The sequence below is a fragment of the Branchiostoma belcheri genome, unplaced genomic scaffold (genome assembly GCF_001625305.1).
Source record: "Branchiostoma belcheri isolate BF01 breed outbred unplaced genomic scaffold, Haploidv18h27 scaffold28, whole genome shotgun sequence".
NCBI classification, from domain to species: Eukaryota; Metazoa; Chordata; class Leptocardii; order Amphioxiformes; family Branchiostomatidae; genus Branchiostoma; species Branchiostoma belcheri.
In genome coordinates this window covers 174,736-191,041 of record NW_017803887.1, presented here as the reverse complement: position 1 = coordinate 191,041, position 16,306 = coordinate 174,736, and the positions used below count along the sequence as shown (strand labels likewise).

The 16,306-nt window shown below is 41.4% G+C and overlaps 2 protein-coding genes across 2 annotated transcripts in view; one reads left to right on the top strand and one right to left on the bottom strand.

Annotated features, from left to right (window-relative positions):
* The window catches only part of LOC109472512 (zinc finger protein castor homolog 1-like), a 45,922-nt gene extending 34,683 nt beyond the window's left edge, over nucleotides 1-11,239 (top strand). The window contains exons 7-16 of the mRNA XM_019772293.1: nucleotides 2,883-3,005; nucleotides 4,809-4,935; nucleotides 5,487-5,664; nucleotides 6,291-6,441; nucleotides 6,966-7,182; nucleotides 7,684-7,884; nucleotides 8,436-8,672; nucleotides 9,155-9,406; nucleotides 9,796-9,900; nucleotides 10,341-11,239. Of these exons, the coding sequence (XP_019627852.1) occupies nucleotides 2,883-3,005; nucleotides 4,809-4,935; nucleotides 5,487-5,664; nucleotides 6,291-6,441; nucleotides 6,966-7,182; nucleotides 7,684-7,884; nucleotides 8,436-8,672; nucleotides 9,155-9,406; nucleotides 9,796-9,900; nucleotides 10,341-11,144 (2,395 nt within the window). The 3' untranslated portion in view covers nucleotides 11,145-11,239. The remainder of the gene's footprint in view (nucleotides 1-2,882; nucleotides 3,006-4,808; nucleotides 4,936-5,486; nucleotides 5,665-6,290; nucleotides 6,442-6,965; nucleotides 7,183-7,683; nucleotides 7,885-8,435; nucleotides 8,673-9,154; nucleotides 9,407-9,795; nucleotides 9,901-10,340) is intronic.
* A 3,890-nt stretch (nucleotides 11,240-15,129) lies between these two features.
* LOC109472730 (peroxisomal membrane protein PEX14-like) overlaps nucleotides 15,130-16,306 on the bottom strand; it is a 6,972-nt gene continuing 5,795 nt past the window's right edge. Inside the window, 2 exon segments of the mRNA XM_019772581.1 lie at nucleotides 15,130-15,549; nucleotides 16,003-16,178. Coding sequence (XP_019628140.1) covers nucleotides 15,313-15,549; nucleotides 16,003-16,178 — 413 coding nt within the window. The 3' untranslated portion in view covers nucleotides 15,130-15,312.

Genomic DNA, 16,306 nt, shown 5'->3' with positions numbered 1-16,306 from the left:
AGGAATTTCAGTGGCAAAGCAATCAGAATCCAATAGACTTTTGAGACAGTAGGCACAGAGGGTTCAAAAAGTGGGGGGAAAATGTTAGCATATTTAAGTCACTATATTTGCCCACTACATGCTCAACAGTTGTGCTGGGTATACATAGACCTCACTGATGTGCCTGGTAAATGCAGCTACTTGTACATATATACCAGGATGCATTATTAAGAAGTATCCAATGCATGAAATTTATAATTATACAACTAACTTACTGGTTTCCAAAACGTGGCTCATGCTAATAATTCAGTCATTAAAATCTTTAAAAAGTGGCCAGAATATTCCTTTAGTTAGTATCTAGCCAACATGGTTAAAGTTTACCTATTCGCTATTGTAAGCACTATTCACATGACATTAATCAAAATGCCAAACAAATGGAAAAACCTGGAATTTGTTTATATTCAGACTCTTTGTTTTGGTCCGTCCGTGTTGGGGCAATTCTTGTGTTGGCTGTCCATGTTTTTGACTGTGAAGTTGAAATATGAAATATTGGAAAAGTTGTTCCAGATTATTTCCAGTTTTGGCAACAAAATACTAGACTAAGTATACATAAATGAGCCTAAAGACTAAGTAGGTAAGCAAGAAGCCTAATATTCACAACTTGAGCCTGCTTTCAAAGCAAGGAATTATACAATCCTCTATTTCTGTCCAACAGTACCCATTCGGTAATTATTCAGCTCCAGGTACAATTGTTATGCGGGTTAAAACTAGGTCAGCTATTGTTCTTGACATGCAAATGTCACTGTCCAATTATCAACTTGATACAAATTATCTTATCCGCCCTCGGGATGCCAACAAAAGCCTTGGGAGGGTGGGGCTGTACCAAATCCACATAAACTCGCTCCGCACATCCTTTAACCAAGGACTGGGTCACCCAGGAAAAGCCAGAAAGATAGCCCATGTGAAAACTAAAGAACATTGTAATTGTTAAAGATATTACCAACACATTGACTATTTGGCCCTTCACCCAGTCAGATTTTCTGCTATCTGGCACCTAACATTGCACTTGGCCATGGGTTTATAGATACATGTAGTAAGTAGTATGTGTATTTTTGTTTGCTGCATTGACTGTTAGCGGCTACATGTATGAAGTATAAAAAAATAATAGCAGTGGTTTCTTAACAGATTTTATTATGATGCATACTTTTCAAAGTCTGAGTAAGTGAAAGCAAAATTTGTCTTCTTTGTCTGGTGCAGGACTGGTAATGTTTACTGCACCAGTGCAGGTATGCAGTGAAAAATATTTTGAGCCCTGGGGTATTCTGAGAATGATAGATGAGTTTATCCATGGAGTTTGAAAAGTTGTTATCAAAGTTAATTAGTTTTTAGCCATATCCAAACTCTATTCTTAGTCTTAGCCAGGTTAGAGGTTATAACCTCCTTGATAGAATTCACCCTACAGTGAGCTAGGTATTGTTGGACAAAGACTAGATTTTTAACCTCCTTGTTAGGACCTACAGGATTGCACACGTCATGTACATATATATGGCACTCATGTGGAGCAGGTTGACTGGTCAATCATATCCATTCCTGCCATGTCAGATCTCCATGACTCATTGAAGACAATGTTCTTTCATAATCCTGGAAAATACAGTCTAGAAAAACTGCAGGAATACACACAGAACTACAATAATGAAGTGATATAATAAACTGTGTATAAACCGCCATCAACCTAGAAGCAAGTTTAATGTTAATCTTTTAAACTTCATTGGGAAATTACTTTCAGTCTGGTCTGAAGGCTTAGTAGGCCATTAGCCCAGCCTGTTCAACCTGACACACCGACGGGGCTGTTCAACACACCAACGGGGCTGTCCAACCCCGTCGGGGTAACCTTTGAGCCCAGACTTCTCATGAATTATCACACAAACTTGCTAATTACACTGGTGTGAAGATGTGAATTCTCATTAATTCAGTGGTTTTCATGGGGTGTTCATGAGGATAATTGGTTGCGGTCTGGGTGCGGGGTGGGTTTCCACCCCGACGGGGTAGAGTTTACTCCCGACCGGGGTGGGCTGTTGATCCTGTCGGTGTGGCTTGTACACTGACGGGATTGCAATTTTTAAAGTGAAATATCTTGACAAATATGTATGTTTTGACCATAAAAAAATAACCTGGTACTGAGGATAACATGATCTTTCAAATGGTATGTAAAAATTTACTGTACCTGCAGAAATGGCAAAGTTGAAAATCAGGGATTTCAACATGGCCGTCTGCAAATTCGGAAAGTGACATTCCAAAATTGAAGTGACCAGTGTTATATCATACTTTTCAATTTCATTCAACAAGACTGCCCGGCTGGGCCCCGGTTTGGAAATATGACCTCAGCATAAGGGCACAAGATTGGTGACATGGCAGGATTCAAACCCCAGACCTCTTGGTTCCGAGCCAAACACTCTGCAGTTATGCCACACGACCCCACAAACTTGCAAATAAAGCAGGGCTCGAAATTCATTTTTGGGAATAGGTGCACTGGTGCACCCAACCTAAAAGATTGGGTGCACAAAAAACTTTTTGGGTGCACCGTATAGAATAAAACTTACTGCTCCTTCTCAGCTTGAATCTAAAATGGGAGCTAACTTCAAAATCTTAAACAAGTACTTCAACAAAGCTTTCATTATTTTTCTGACCCTTAGATGCCAAGAATATCCTGTATACTATTATACAAATTTTGATAATTACTGGCCTGCCAATGATGAATTACAAAAATAGCTACAAAAATATTAGGATGCACCTGTGCACCCACAGAAAAAAATTGGGTGCACAGCTCCAATTTTAGGTGCACTAAGGTGCACATGCACACATTATTTCCAGCCCTGTAAAGATTCCTGTGTTGTTATTTCCAGGTACACTGCCAATGACCCGTGTGACCCTCGCTGTGAGTTCTTGTATAAGGACCACTACCATTGTGTGGTGGAGGGGTGCGGGGCCATCTTCAGGTCCAAGGAGGGCGTCAACAAACATGCCAAGTGAGTACAAGGTCTCACTGAGGACTCTCACTCACTATACGGTTTTATTTGATGACTGTCTTCCATTCAATATCAATCAGGAAAGCATTCTGAAAGGCTTCCAATACAAATTCAGGGCAGCAAAACATAAAAAAACAATATTCTGTATCAGTACAGCCGGTATAACCGCCCCTCGGTGTAACACACCAGCTTCTGTATCTGTATAGCTGGTATAACCGCCCCTCGGTGTAACACACCAACTTCTGTATCTGTATAGCTGGTATAACCGCCCTTCAGCGTAACACACCAGCTTTTGTCTGATATTGACATTTACTGACATTTATTGTACTGAGCACATTTTTTAACTTTGATGTTCAGTTTATTTTCTGCAGATTAAGTTTTAAGAGAGAAAACTAGAGATAGAGAATAGCCTGTGTTACACAATCTCTCACTGTCAGGTGCTGTTTGGGCCACCACTAGGGGCCTGACCAGTGGAAGGGCTGCTAGAAGCATGATGTAGTCAGGCTAACTAGAGAAGGAATGGTAAAGAATTTGACAAATTTCTCAGGCGATGTTTTGCCTGAGTGTTTGTTGGTTTGGTCCTTCAAAACTTTTGGATCAAATTACCTTCAAGTTATTGTGTTTTGCACACTTACAGTTGAACATTGTTGATTTTTGTAACAGTTGTATCAAAGTACATTCTTGTGTTTTTCATACGCGTAACATTGTTATAACTAGAAAGGCCAATATTTGCTTTGGAGCAAATACAGCGATGGGTTCACCACATTTTACGACGTCATGGCAGGGAAAGAATGAGAAACACAAGGGAAAACAATGATTTACATTGATATAACTATAATATGAAGTAACATACAACTAAGACTACAACAGTTGGCTAGCTATTCCCTACATTATTGGTTAGGATTTTTAATTGCATAATGCAAACTGTTGATTTTCAAAAAAAAACGTTCATGCCCCGCATTCCAATGCTGGAGCAGGAAAGCTTGAAATACCTACCAAAACACTTGAATACAGACATACTGTCAGTATGGAAATGGTCTGTGCAGGTGTTAATCAAGTTAAATCCCAACAGCCAATCAGCAAGAAATGCTCTGTGCAGGTGGAAATGGTCTGTGCAGGTGTTAATCAAGTTAAATCCCAACAGCCAATCAGCAAGAAGAAGAGAGGAAAGCTGCATGCCTATTGGTTGATGCCCTGCATTCCATTGTGATGACTCATGCCAAATGTGGTTAACACTGCCCACTGACACAGTAATACATTTGCTATAATACAGCCAAAAAACTCAAATAAAACCATTCTAAAAGCCTGTATCACAAAAATTTAAAAAACGCCTAAGGGTATTTGCCCACTGTACCTCCATACCAAATTTCAGGACCTTGGGCCCTAAAATGAAGAAGCTGAATCCATTTAAAAAATGGCAGGAGGAGAAGGAGGAGGAGGAGAAGAAGAAGAAGAAACACCAGAAAAAGCAATATGGTTTCACCACACCACTTACCTTTTCACCTGACAAAAGAAGTCTTTCTTATCACAAGAAAAGTACTACAACTGTCTTCTACAACTATTAATTTGCAAACAAACAAGTATGGATGAAATAATCAACATGTTAACCAGTTGAGTTTTTAAAATGTTCATGTCTAACATTAACATTTTAACATGTACTCTACTTACAGGTTCTAAAGTCAATTAATATTCTTTTATGTTTTTTTCCTATGAGATTACAGTTTAAGACTAATATTGGTTGGTACAAATGTACAAATGTATATGAGTTTTAATCCAGCTACATTGACTGTACTTCTTCCACAGATACCACCGGCTGAGTGAAGGCATGATTCAAAACGGGTTTGAACGCTTCAGCCAATCACAGGACTGCCAGAAGTATGACCCCAACTGTCAGTTAAGGCTGAAGGAGTCCCACTATCACTGCACTTGGGTGAGTACAAGTTGTACATTGTACAAGTTATGTAGGCTTCACAGTTTTCCTCAATTTTTCCACATGATAGGCTTATGATTAGGGTTGCTAACTGGGAAGATATGGGTTCAAATCCATACTACAATGTAGCAGGTCCTAAATTTTGTTCCTGTGGGAAAGTAACTTAAGACCTACTGTATTTCCTGACTCTAAATCTGAAGATTCTGAGATCTAGTACTTAGTTTGAAGCTGTTATGTGTTTTATGCCAAAGGGCGGCTCTTACGGCTATACAGCTAGTCTCAATGTCGTGCCCTTTAAAGAAGCACTTAAGACCTATTTCCTGACTCAGCTATGGTGAAAATGAGTATCGAGTTTTGCTTTTTAAAGGGACATAATGGGTTGTAAAGAAGTGTAGGTGCCATGTTTGAGAAAAAGTAACATAAGTCGTACCTTGAACCCATTTAAGAGTAATCCTGCTATAGCATTACAAGCAGCACAAGATGATCACAGATATATACAACTACATGTTTGTCATATCACCTCCTTATATCCACTCCTTATATCCCCGTAGCCTGGCTGTACCCATGCAGTACAGATGTTAACACCCAACAACCAGCATTACGAGCAGCACAAGATGATGATCACCCCTCCGTCTGAGATTAAGCCTGTCCCGGGCAGCAGTCTGTCCTCCCTGCCGTCTGGGAGTCAGGTAGACGGCATCCCGGGGATGAGGAGGTTCACCTTACAGGGTAGGTCTTACTTCTAAAAATAGCTTCATCAGGATGGTAGAAGTAGAACATAGGGATTTTATTTTTTACAACCAGGAAAGACTCTCACCTTGCTTACGTTTCGGTGTCTATCAGAACCGGGATGAGGGGGGGAAAACTCGGCCATGTTTGGGATTGTGCTCTTGCTGCAAAAGCGCCACCTACATCGGCTACATATAGCGGCAAGAAGCAGAACTCCAGTCAGAAGCTCTGAGGAAGGTGTCTGATAGACACCGAAACATACATTGTAAGCAAGGGGATAGTCTTTCCTGGTTGTGAAAAAGAAAATTCCAATATTCAGGATAGGTCTTGTGCACAAACCAATCTATTAGGAGTAAAGCAAGCAAACTTAGACCCTTTGCACCAAGCTATTGCAGTAGAGACTCTTAGTTGTTGATTAATGATTAATGACATTGTTTTTTGTGTACAGAAAACTGTGGCTACCCTGAGTGTTACTACTCCATGAAGTCGAGACTCCTAGTTATTGAGTAATGTCATTGTCCCTTCTGTACAGAAAACTGTGGTTACCCGGAGTGTTACTACTCCATGAAGTCAAGACTCCTAGTTGTTGACTTACCACAATCATTGCATCTGTCCCTCCTGTACAGAAAACTGTGGTTACCCTGAGTGTTACTACTCCATGAAGTCGAGTCACTACCACTGTACGAAGGACGGGTGCCTGCTGGCGTATGTGCAGGCCCACGCTGCTGCTAACCACCCCAACATGCACGACAACTCCTCCAGCCCCACTAACCTCAGGTAGGAATCCAAATAAGAGGAATAATTTGGTAAAGAAACACTTGCAGCACAAAATCAAATTCATGTAAAAATACTTCAAGAGTTTCCGAAAATAGTTTCATCAGGTTGGTAGAGTATAGGATATACGGGTTTTTTTTATACAACCAAACTGGTCTGATAGACACCGAAATGTAAGCAAGGTGAGACAAGTTCGGTTGTGTAAAAAAAAACATATAGACAAGATTGTTTTAGTAACTCTAATTTTTTTTAAAGATTGGTGTGATAGATTAAAAGCTTTGTGATGATAAGGACTACTTTACACCAAACTGTATAGTACATGTGTGTGTGTTTGTGGATTTTTGCTGCAATTTATACTGTGCTACTTAAAAAAATTGAAAACTAATGGTTTCTCAAGAATCTCAACTGTTTCCTGTTTTATGTGTACCTCATTAAGTACTTTTCTGGTAGGTAAATGTTGTGTGAACAGAGAGAGAGAAAGAGGATGATGTAAACTTGAAGCTTACCAACCTTTTTTTCCCTCCCAGTGAGCACAGTCTCTCTCCCACTCCCGAGGGTCTCCAGTTCTTCAACAAGTACCACAACGCCAAGGACTTCTTCTGCTACTACGGCATCAAGCGGCTGTGTCCCGACCAGCAGTGCGAGTACCGTCTGCGCGGGCACTACCACTGCAACAAGCCCGGCTGCCACTTCACCACTGTAGGAACATCAAAACTACCCTGGCATCTCAAGAAACACGACAAGGTATATATCTTGTGCAATTTGTATTACAAAATAGTGAAAGTACAAATAAGAATGAGCAAAATCTGAATTTGACCATGCTAAATAAATATACGTAATGTCATTTTATATTAATTTAATAGATATTTTTTAATGTGCAACTCTACTGCCACAATTTGACTCCAAGATTATGTCTACTAGTTTTTAACGTTTCAAAGTGAGGTCATGAATGAGCATCCGATTTCGCTGAATGCAATTTAGCTTTCTGCTGCAATGTTTGTGATTTTAGCAATAAACCAAATATAATTAATGAATGAATGAATGTTTATTTACGTGTCTTGCGACTTTTGTCACCCATCCCATATGGGCTTATAAGACACCAGAACATAAACATGAACAAAAACATGTAGGTACAGAAATCATAGAAACATAAATCCAAGTCCGAATCAAAAGGTCAAATGAACATCAAAAAATTAATGCACAAATGGAACATCACAGACCACAACCATTTTTGATTGATTGCAGGCTGAGCAGAGGGAGGCGCAGGGGTACAAGTTCTTCACTAAGAGAGAGAGCTGCGGGCGGCTGGGGTGTAAGTACAGCCTGAAGAGCAGCCACTTCCACTGCATCCGGCCCGGCTGCAAGTTTAACTTCCAGTTCAAGCACCAGATGGTCACCCACAGCAGGAAGCACATGCGCAGGCTGTTCGGACGGAACTTCGAGCAGGTTTGTGTAGTATCTGTATCTGTATAGCGGGTATAACTGCCCTTTGGCATAACACACCAGCTTCGCAGGCACGCGGCAGCTGGCTACATTACACCGATCGACTTGTTACACCTAACCCTTGAACATCTAAACATTCTTGTCATTCATTCTGACAGTATGTGCAGTTAAGGGGTTTTTCTGAACAGGGGAATAAGGGCACTGCTCCCTCATGTAACCAGCCAGCTCCCGCATATCAATTTTCAGATTGAACCCAAAGTGGCTACTTACACACCATTTACTAATAGTCTTTCTCAAAATGATCTTTTTCCAGTGACTGTACACCTTGATCACGGAATGACCTAATCTCGCGAGAACACGAGACTAGGTCGAGACTTGTGTGGATCTTCTGGCCTTCCCCGTGATCAAGATGTACAGTCGACACCGAAAATTTGAATAATTTCGTAATTTACCTTACAAAATTACAGTCACTGATTGAAGAATTTCTACTAACTGTTAATTCTACGTGACTGATGAACCTCTTCAACAATCTTGAATCAATCTTGAATCTGCAGGTGCTGAAGGCGAATGGAGAGGCCGCCATGGAGTCCGTCATCTCGAACACGCCGCCCGGCCAGCCGCCGCAAAACGCTGTCTCCTCCCTCATCCTGAAGAAGCCGCTTCTACAGAGCAGCGCGAGTAGTTCCGCCGCCACGCCGGTCCCGATACTACCGATGACGTCCCTGCCACAGACCATCCTGCTCAGCCCTCCACCCAACCCCATGCAGGTGGCGCTAACCTCGCCTCCACAGGTTATTACTTGATACTTTATTCGGATATCCATTTGTTACTTTTTGTGCAAGTAATTTCCTAGATTCCAACAAAACAAAACATTACACAAACTTCACAATCATGACTGTAAAAACGACATTGGACAACTGTACATTCTACACATGCTTTACATCATTAAGAAATTATTCAACTTTTACACACTCAGCTTCAATAAAAGAACTAGAAAGGTAACATTTGCAAAGCAAATGCATAATGTTTACCTTCGCATATGGTTTGCTTTTCTTACTCAAATACATGTAACGTTACATTAATATATATGGTCAGACAGGAGTCTACCAAAATTGCAACATGATGTAACCCAACACCAGTTACCATGGTGACAGACATCAACAAATCAGGCCATTGGCCAGGTCAGAGGTTAGTGTTTGGAACAGAAGAAGAAACGTAGTAAAAACAATATGTTTTCCTTCTGTAAACATAATCACTTGTATTACATTTTTAGGTCATCACCACCGGCGCGGCCGCCCAGATGGCCATCCCCGTGAACTTGACCGTGAACACGTCCAATGTCGCTCAAGCGTCGCCCACCTCAAGTACTCCAGTGCCCAGCACACCGTTAGCCATCCCACAGCTTGCCATCATCTCCCAGCCGCCGAGCTTAGCCCAGGCCGGCACCAGCCTGCCCACGCTCATGGTCACACAGCCGACAACAACGCTGGCCGGACTCGCAGGGCAGCCTCAGCTCCTCTCACAGGTATAAAAAAATTGATCTGCTGCATTACTCTATGTCAGTCAGTCTCATCAGACTATGACTAGACTGCACAAAACCAAAAAACAAATGGTTCATTCCTTAATAACAGAGTCATAAATCATCATACAAAATAAATGTCCAAAGTACAAGTAACATTACACAGGTTATTAAAAACGGTTGGCACAGATATTAAAAGGAATTATTAAAAACAGTTAAAAACAGCAATTATTAAAAGTATTTACAATAGGTTGCAATCATAGCCAAGCAGATACCATGTCATGACAGATTGTTGGAATTTCTACGATGGTATATTCAAAAGGTTTACCACCATGAGTTAATATTGGAGCGTTTTTATGTGTTGTTTCAAGTTATGTATTCATGTTTATGTGCAGGTGCAGCAGACGCAGCAACAGCTACAGTTGCAGGCACAGGCCCTACAGCTGGCACAGCAGATCCAGAAGGCTGGACTGGTCACCCCGACACTGCTCACACAACAGGTACTTTGCTTGTTTCATGTTTGTTTTGCATAACTGGTAAACCACCTTTAGGCGTAACACACCAGTTTTGTACATGTACAAGCTGCGTAAGACCAGACTGTAAGGTTTGAACCACTCACACCGGGAAGGTCCCCTACTCTTTTCGATAAGTGCGATGGGTTCTTTTAACGTGCGTGGGGTGTCGCCTCTCCCCAAACACGGGACCTCCATTTTACGTCCTATCCGAGGGACGTCCCTAACCGAAGCAAGGTACTCATTTACACCTGAGCAAAGTGAGGAAAGTCGTGTAAAGTGCCTTTCTCAAGGGCACAAGATCAGTGACATGGTCTTAAAGTGTACTGTATTGTGTATTGCAACACGCAATTCAGCCTATGGCTGCGATGCGTTATGATAAATAAACCTTTCATTCAACCTTTCGTTCATTCACTTTGTTCATTCAGGTGCAGACCGTAGCGCCGCCGACTCTCACCTCGCCCAGCTCTCTGTCACCGACGCCGCTGTTCTCCAGTTTCTCCGTCCCTCTCACGCCGCTCGATTCCGAGTCATCGCAGCCTCCGAGCGCGCCGAACACCCCAGGAGGGAGCAACGACTCAGCCAGCAACGATTCAGGGACCCTCCACCAGCTGCCGACCAACAGGAATCCGTTCTCATCCTTTGAGTTTCGCGTGAAGAAGCGTCGCTCGCGAATGATCGACGACGGCACGATGTTAGAAGGGTTCGCCCGCTACGATCTCTACGAGGACTGCAAAGACCCGAAGTGCCAGTTCAGCATGAGGGTGACGCACTACCACTGCACCCGGCCGAACTGCGGGTACAAGTTCTGCGGGCGCACGCACATGTACAAACACTCTCAGCACCACGATCGCGTCGACAGCCTGGTCTTAGACGACTTCCAGCGCTACAAGTCGTCGGTGAGCTGCGGCCGGGATGGTTGCATGTTCTCCGAGAAGAGCACTCACTTTCACTGCCTGCGCTGCGACTTCCAGTGCACGGACAGCACCAAAGTCACGGCGCACCGGAAACACCACTCGAAGAACGACACGGTACAAGCCGCGGGGTTCAAGCAGTTCGGCTCCGGTGTAAGCTGTGAGCAGGAGGGGTGCAGATACAACATGAAGTGCTCCCACTTCCACTGCATGCACGAGGGCTGCAGACACGTGGTGGTGGGGATGTCGCAGATGGAATCACACAAGAGGAAACACACCAAACACAGCCTCTCCATGGCTGTCCCTGCTACGGTTTAGACTTTCTTCTTATGCCCAGGTCACATTTCCAAACTTGGGCCCGGTCGGGCTGTTTGTATGAGCGAAAAACTAACAATTCATAGCAGGAATATACAGAAATAGTGCCCATGATTATCTTCAAAAACTTTTCTGTGTTTCCTTGTCTTTTATATCGTACTTTTCGTTCCATAAGACTGCCCGACCGGGCCCCGGTTTGGAAATGTGACCTCAGCATTAACCTCTAACAATCAGGTACCCACCAACTTTTCAGGTCTGTCGAACAAAACAAACAAACAAGAATCAAGCATCTCCGTATGCTTCAGCAAAAAACCTCAACGATTCTCTCATCAGTCCTCAGGAGAAGGAAGCAAAGTCGTCGTTAAGAAAAAAAAGAGAAAAGATTTTTCTGGAGATATTTTAAACGTGCACAAGAGTGCCATCCAGTTGCATGAAGTATGCATTATGATGACTGAATGACTGTGTAAACTACTACGGTTAGCGAATGTACCTGTATACAAACACAAATGTTTCAAGAACTGATGAATTTCACGCAGACTTGTTTAGGGTAACAGTTTTCTAGGTAACTGCTCGGTTTTACCGTGATGTAAATAAGATTTAATGTGTGCAAATTGTGTATTGAAATTTAGTAGTGTTACTTGAATACACAGTCGTTATTATATTATGGTAACTTATTAAGCATTAATGTGTAAAGTTAATGTAAGAATTGTTCTGGTATATTGATGAGATTTAATCTGCATGTGTTTTGCTGCTGCTTGCACAATCCTGCTTCTGTATAGGGTACGTGAATGTATTTTTCAAGTGAACATAGCATAATTGTAAGTACGTACATTGTAGGGAAGCATACGAATAGATACAAATTCATGTTTTTTACTTTAAAGTCATGTTTTGAGCCGTTGAGGTACAGGATGTTTCAATAGCGCCCCCTTCCAATCTTTCTAATAATTGCAGTTTTATTGTTGTCAAGCCTCCATACATGCAGCATATTTTCATAGAGTTAGATTTGTCAACACGTGTGTAGATATATATACGATCCAAACCTTTGTAGCTACTTTTTTTTAGAGAATCTACACCAGTTGTTTGATTAACTCTGTATTGCGTACAGCCCATGTTTTGTTTCTCCTTGTTTAACTGTCCCCGTGTTTTACCTCTGTAGCTGTCTACCACTGACATGTTTAAGTGGCTCTAAATTCACTTCGTAAAATACACAGTGACTGAACCAGCATCCCACCTAGATACAGTATACTTCACAGTGCTTTTAAAGTTAGTTAGTATTAAATAATGGTGCTGTGAAATGTGTACGCCATATGGTACAATGTATTTCCACACCCCTCCATGAACTTGTCCCAAATGTGATTTCAAGCACAGGTTGTTAGAATGTCAATCTTTCTAGGCTTCTGTTTTAAAGGCATCCAGTACAATTTCAGGGCGGAAAAACAACAAAAAAGATATGAAGAAATCTGATATTGACATTTACTGCCATTTCTTAGCACATTTTATACTCACATGTACATCTCATTTTTGCCTCACCGATATCAGTATGCTATGGGATAGGGTAGATTGAACTTGACTTCAAAATTGACTTTAAAAATCAAGTTTTACTTCCCTGAAATCGTTTTGGGTGTCTTTAATAACAGGTGGTTCAACAATACAAGGATTGTTCACAGTATGACTGTAGATAGGAATTGACAGCACTTTTTGGCATGGTTTAAAATTTTATATTGATGAAATAACACTTGGAAGTGCTGTTAGAAGGTACTACTGAAGGAAATATCTGATTTTGGCTCAACGTAGGTAAAAATTCAGGGTAAAAGCTAATATTGACTCACAGTATGTAGTAGTTATGTATAGAGAAATGATATAATTGTAAATTCAGTGTCAATTTACCGCTTCCTTTACTTGTGATTTACAATGTGACACAGTAAGGCTGTTACAAACTGGTCTAAGAGTTAAGTTTATACAGGGAACAGTTGTCAATTTTATACTTATAAGTCAGAAAAAGAAGAGGGAAGGACAACTTCAAGTCTCTTGATAATGAATTGCTTCAATGAAATGAAATGTTTTGAAATACTGTTGTTGTTTCCTAGCACATTGATAGTTAGTACAGTGTAATTATTATGTTGTTTTGACAGCAAGAAACTGTTGTTATAATCTGTTACATTTCTTCAGAACGTATAAAAAAATACCTTTGAAGAAAACATTCATCCGCGCATGTCATGTTTTTCTGGAGTGGTGTGAATGCATTATTTGGTGTGTTGTGGAAGTGATCTCAAATCAATAGTAAAGTTCTTTGATCACAACCATTTATTTTTCATGAGCCAAAGTTTTGATGACCGTCTGTCATCTTCATCAGGGTAATTCTGACTGGTTTGCTGACGCTAGATGCACCAAGTAACATCTAGTGTCAGTGCACAGTAAACCAGTCAGAATTGCCCTGATGAAGATGACAGACGGTCATCAAAACTTTGGCTCATGAAAAATAAATGGTTGTGATCAAAGAACTTTTCTCTTCATTCGTTTACCAACCTGATAAAATTATTTACGGATCTCAAATCAGTTTAGCACAATGAACAATTAATTTTCACTGGTGATGACAGGGTCTATATACAGCATATATACAAATGTAGGTTAATTGTGTTGAGGAAATTACTGAGCCTCTACCAGGCTTTGGAAGGCGGCTGGAAAGAGTAGAAATTGGCCACATAGAGAGAACATGTCAGGGGAGTTGGTCTGCTAGAGAGTACATTTTTTGGGTGCGGCAAAATCTACTCTCTAGCATGTTATCTCTCTCTGTTTGGCCAATTTCTACTCTTTCCAAAATAGAGATAACATGCCAAGGGAGTTGGTCTGCTACAGAGTACATTTTTCGGGTGCGGCAAAATGTACTCTCTAGCATGTCATCTGGCTCTCTGTTTGGCCAATTTCTACTCTTTCCAGCCACCTCCCGAAGCCTGGTAGAGGCTAGAAATTCCCCTAGCTCTTTAAAACATATACAGGTACTATGAAGAGTAGACCACAGTCCAAACAATTACTTTGAGAGGAAACAATTGTTGGCAATACATAATAAGGTAATGACATTTTCTTTATTGATGATTCAGCAAAGTTTACATTGCATGCATCTTCTTATTATAATACACAATTCTTGAATAAATGTTTGAAAGGTACAAAAAGTACATAATCCTTGAATGAAGGTTTGAAAAGTACAAAAAGTAAGATACTATAATTGCACATTCTCATGCCAATCATAAATGGCAATATCAATGTTTCAGCACAAATTCCAATCATACATGTAGCTTTCGACTAAACTCCAAGCAGATCCTAGGGTGGCAAAAGACAGTATCAAATTGACCAGGCCGTATCCATTGCCAGGGAGGGTCCAATACACCACCCAAGGCGTATTGGACCCTCTCTGTCTTATGCCACCCTAGGATCTGCTTGGTGATTAGCTTTCAACATAATTTTGGAGTATCAACAGTTTCATTCTGGATGCTCAGATGCTGATATGTGCTTGCTAAGGTTTGCTAAACTACCGGTATACACAATGCATGTACATGTATTATACACCTTGAAAGAAAACTTGCAGCATCTTCAGGCATGGCTGGCCAGCGCCCTCTAGCAGATTACAACAAAATTACAGGGTCCAACTTACTAGTATTTGTTGCAACATTTGTTGGATGAGACAACTGTACTGATAACTATCACAAGGATATGCCTATTATAGATATTCAGTGAGCTTTTTAAAATCTAAAAAAGAAAATTTGCACCTGTGGATATCACAGACCTACCATTCTTTGTTCTAAGCACTTATAGGTGGTAACAATTTGTATCTTTATCCAGCATATGTACCAGTGCAGGTTTAGTGCAGGTAGAAATACCTGCATGGCTACAGTATCACCTGCACTAACCTGCATAAGCAGTAGCCTCCATAGCATGCCAAAACCTGGGGGTCTTCAGGGTCTTTTGGAGCTTTTATGTGCTATTTTCTGATTGCATATAGACAACATAGCCGGCCTGGTTGAATTACCCCCGTTTTTTGAGAACTGGGCTAATCAGAAAACAGCCGAAGACCACCAAACCCCCAGTTCTATAAACCTGCTACTTTAAGCCCTGATGAAGAATGATTATTTCCAATACAGGGTAGACTTGTGGGATCAGTTCAGGACAACACTAACTAAGCTTCCTTTATCACAGTTTCTTCCCGATTGTCCTCCTCACCCTGATGGTTGACCTCTGCTGTGACCTCTTCACCCTTGACCTCCATCTGACCTTTGACCTCCATCTGACCTTTGGCCTCCATCTCCTCACCGCTCGACAGGTCGTCCAGCGGGTTGCTGACGTGGACGATACTCGAGCTCGTGTCTTCGCTACTCTCCGATGTGGAAACGGTTTTCTGAGCCGAGGGCCCGTTCTGAATGAAGGAATGAATAAATGTTGGTGAAGGTTAGACATCCAGGTTATAAGATACGCCAAAAAACAGTTACTCAAGCAACTGGATATGATTTTGGAAACGGTCACTGACGTTTCAGGTAGCATCCACTACCTTTCGTCAGTGACACTAAGAGCAAACCTGCATTTTCCTGTCTCTTAGTGTCGCTAACGAAAGGTAGTGGATGCTAGCTTTACATATGTATAGATGTTAAATGTATAGCTACTGTAGTATAAAGCATATTCCTAACATCTAAGTATCAGAAAAATAAGACAATTTTTGTTGTAGTATTTTCTTTAGAAATGAAACATGATTAGTTTTTGCTGATATTCTACTTATATGATTTTATCTATATGGTGCAACCCCTCCAATAAAATTTTGCATCAGCCCCAAAGATGAATTTCAGTTAAAAAAACAAACAAATAAATCACTAACGTTCTGGGCAACATCCAGAGTTTCCGCTGCATGGTTGGAGTCAGCAGGAAGCGGTTGTTCGGCCGGTGAAACCTCACTGCTGGTTGTGGCAGGTTTACTGCTGGAGGAGGAGGCGGAGTCAACAGGCTCCATCTGCCAAGACGGGATGATGGGGGTCGGAGAGGGGGTGGGGGGAACTGGTGTCTTGGAAGAGAAAGAAGGAAAAAAAAAAGCATGGATTGTTTCCCTCAAGTGATTCTAATGCATACCACATATTTTAGGCATGAATTGTGTGTCTCTAGAATACTTTAAGTGGGGGGGGGGG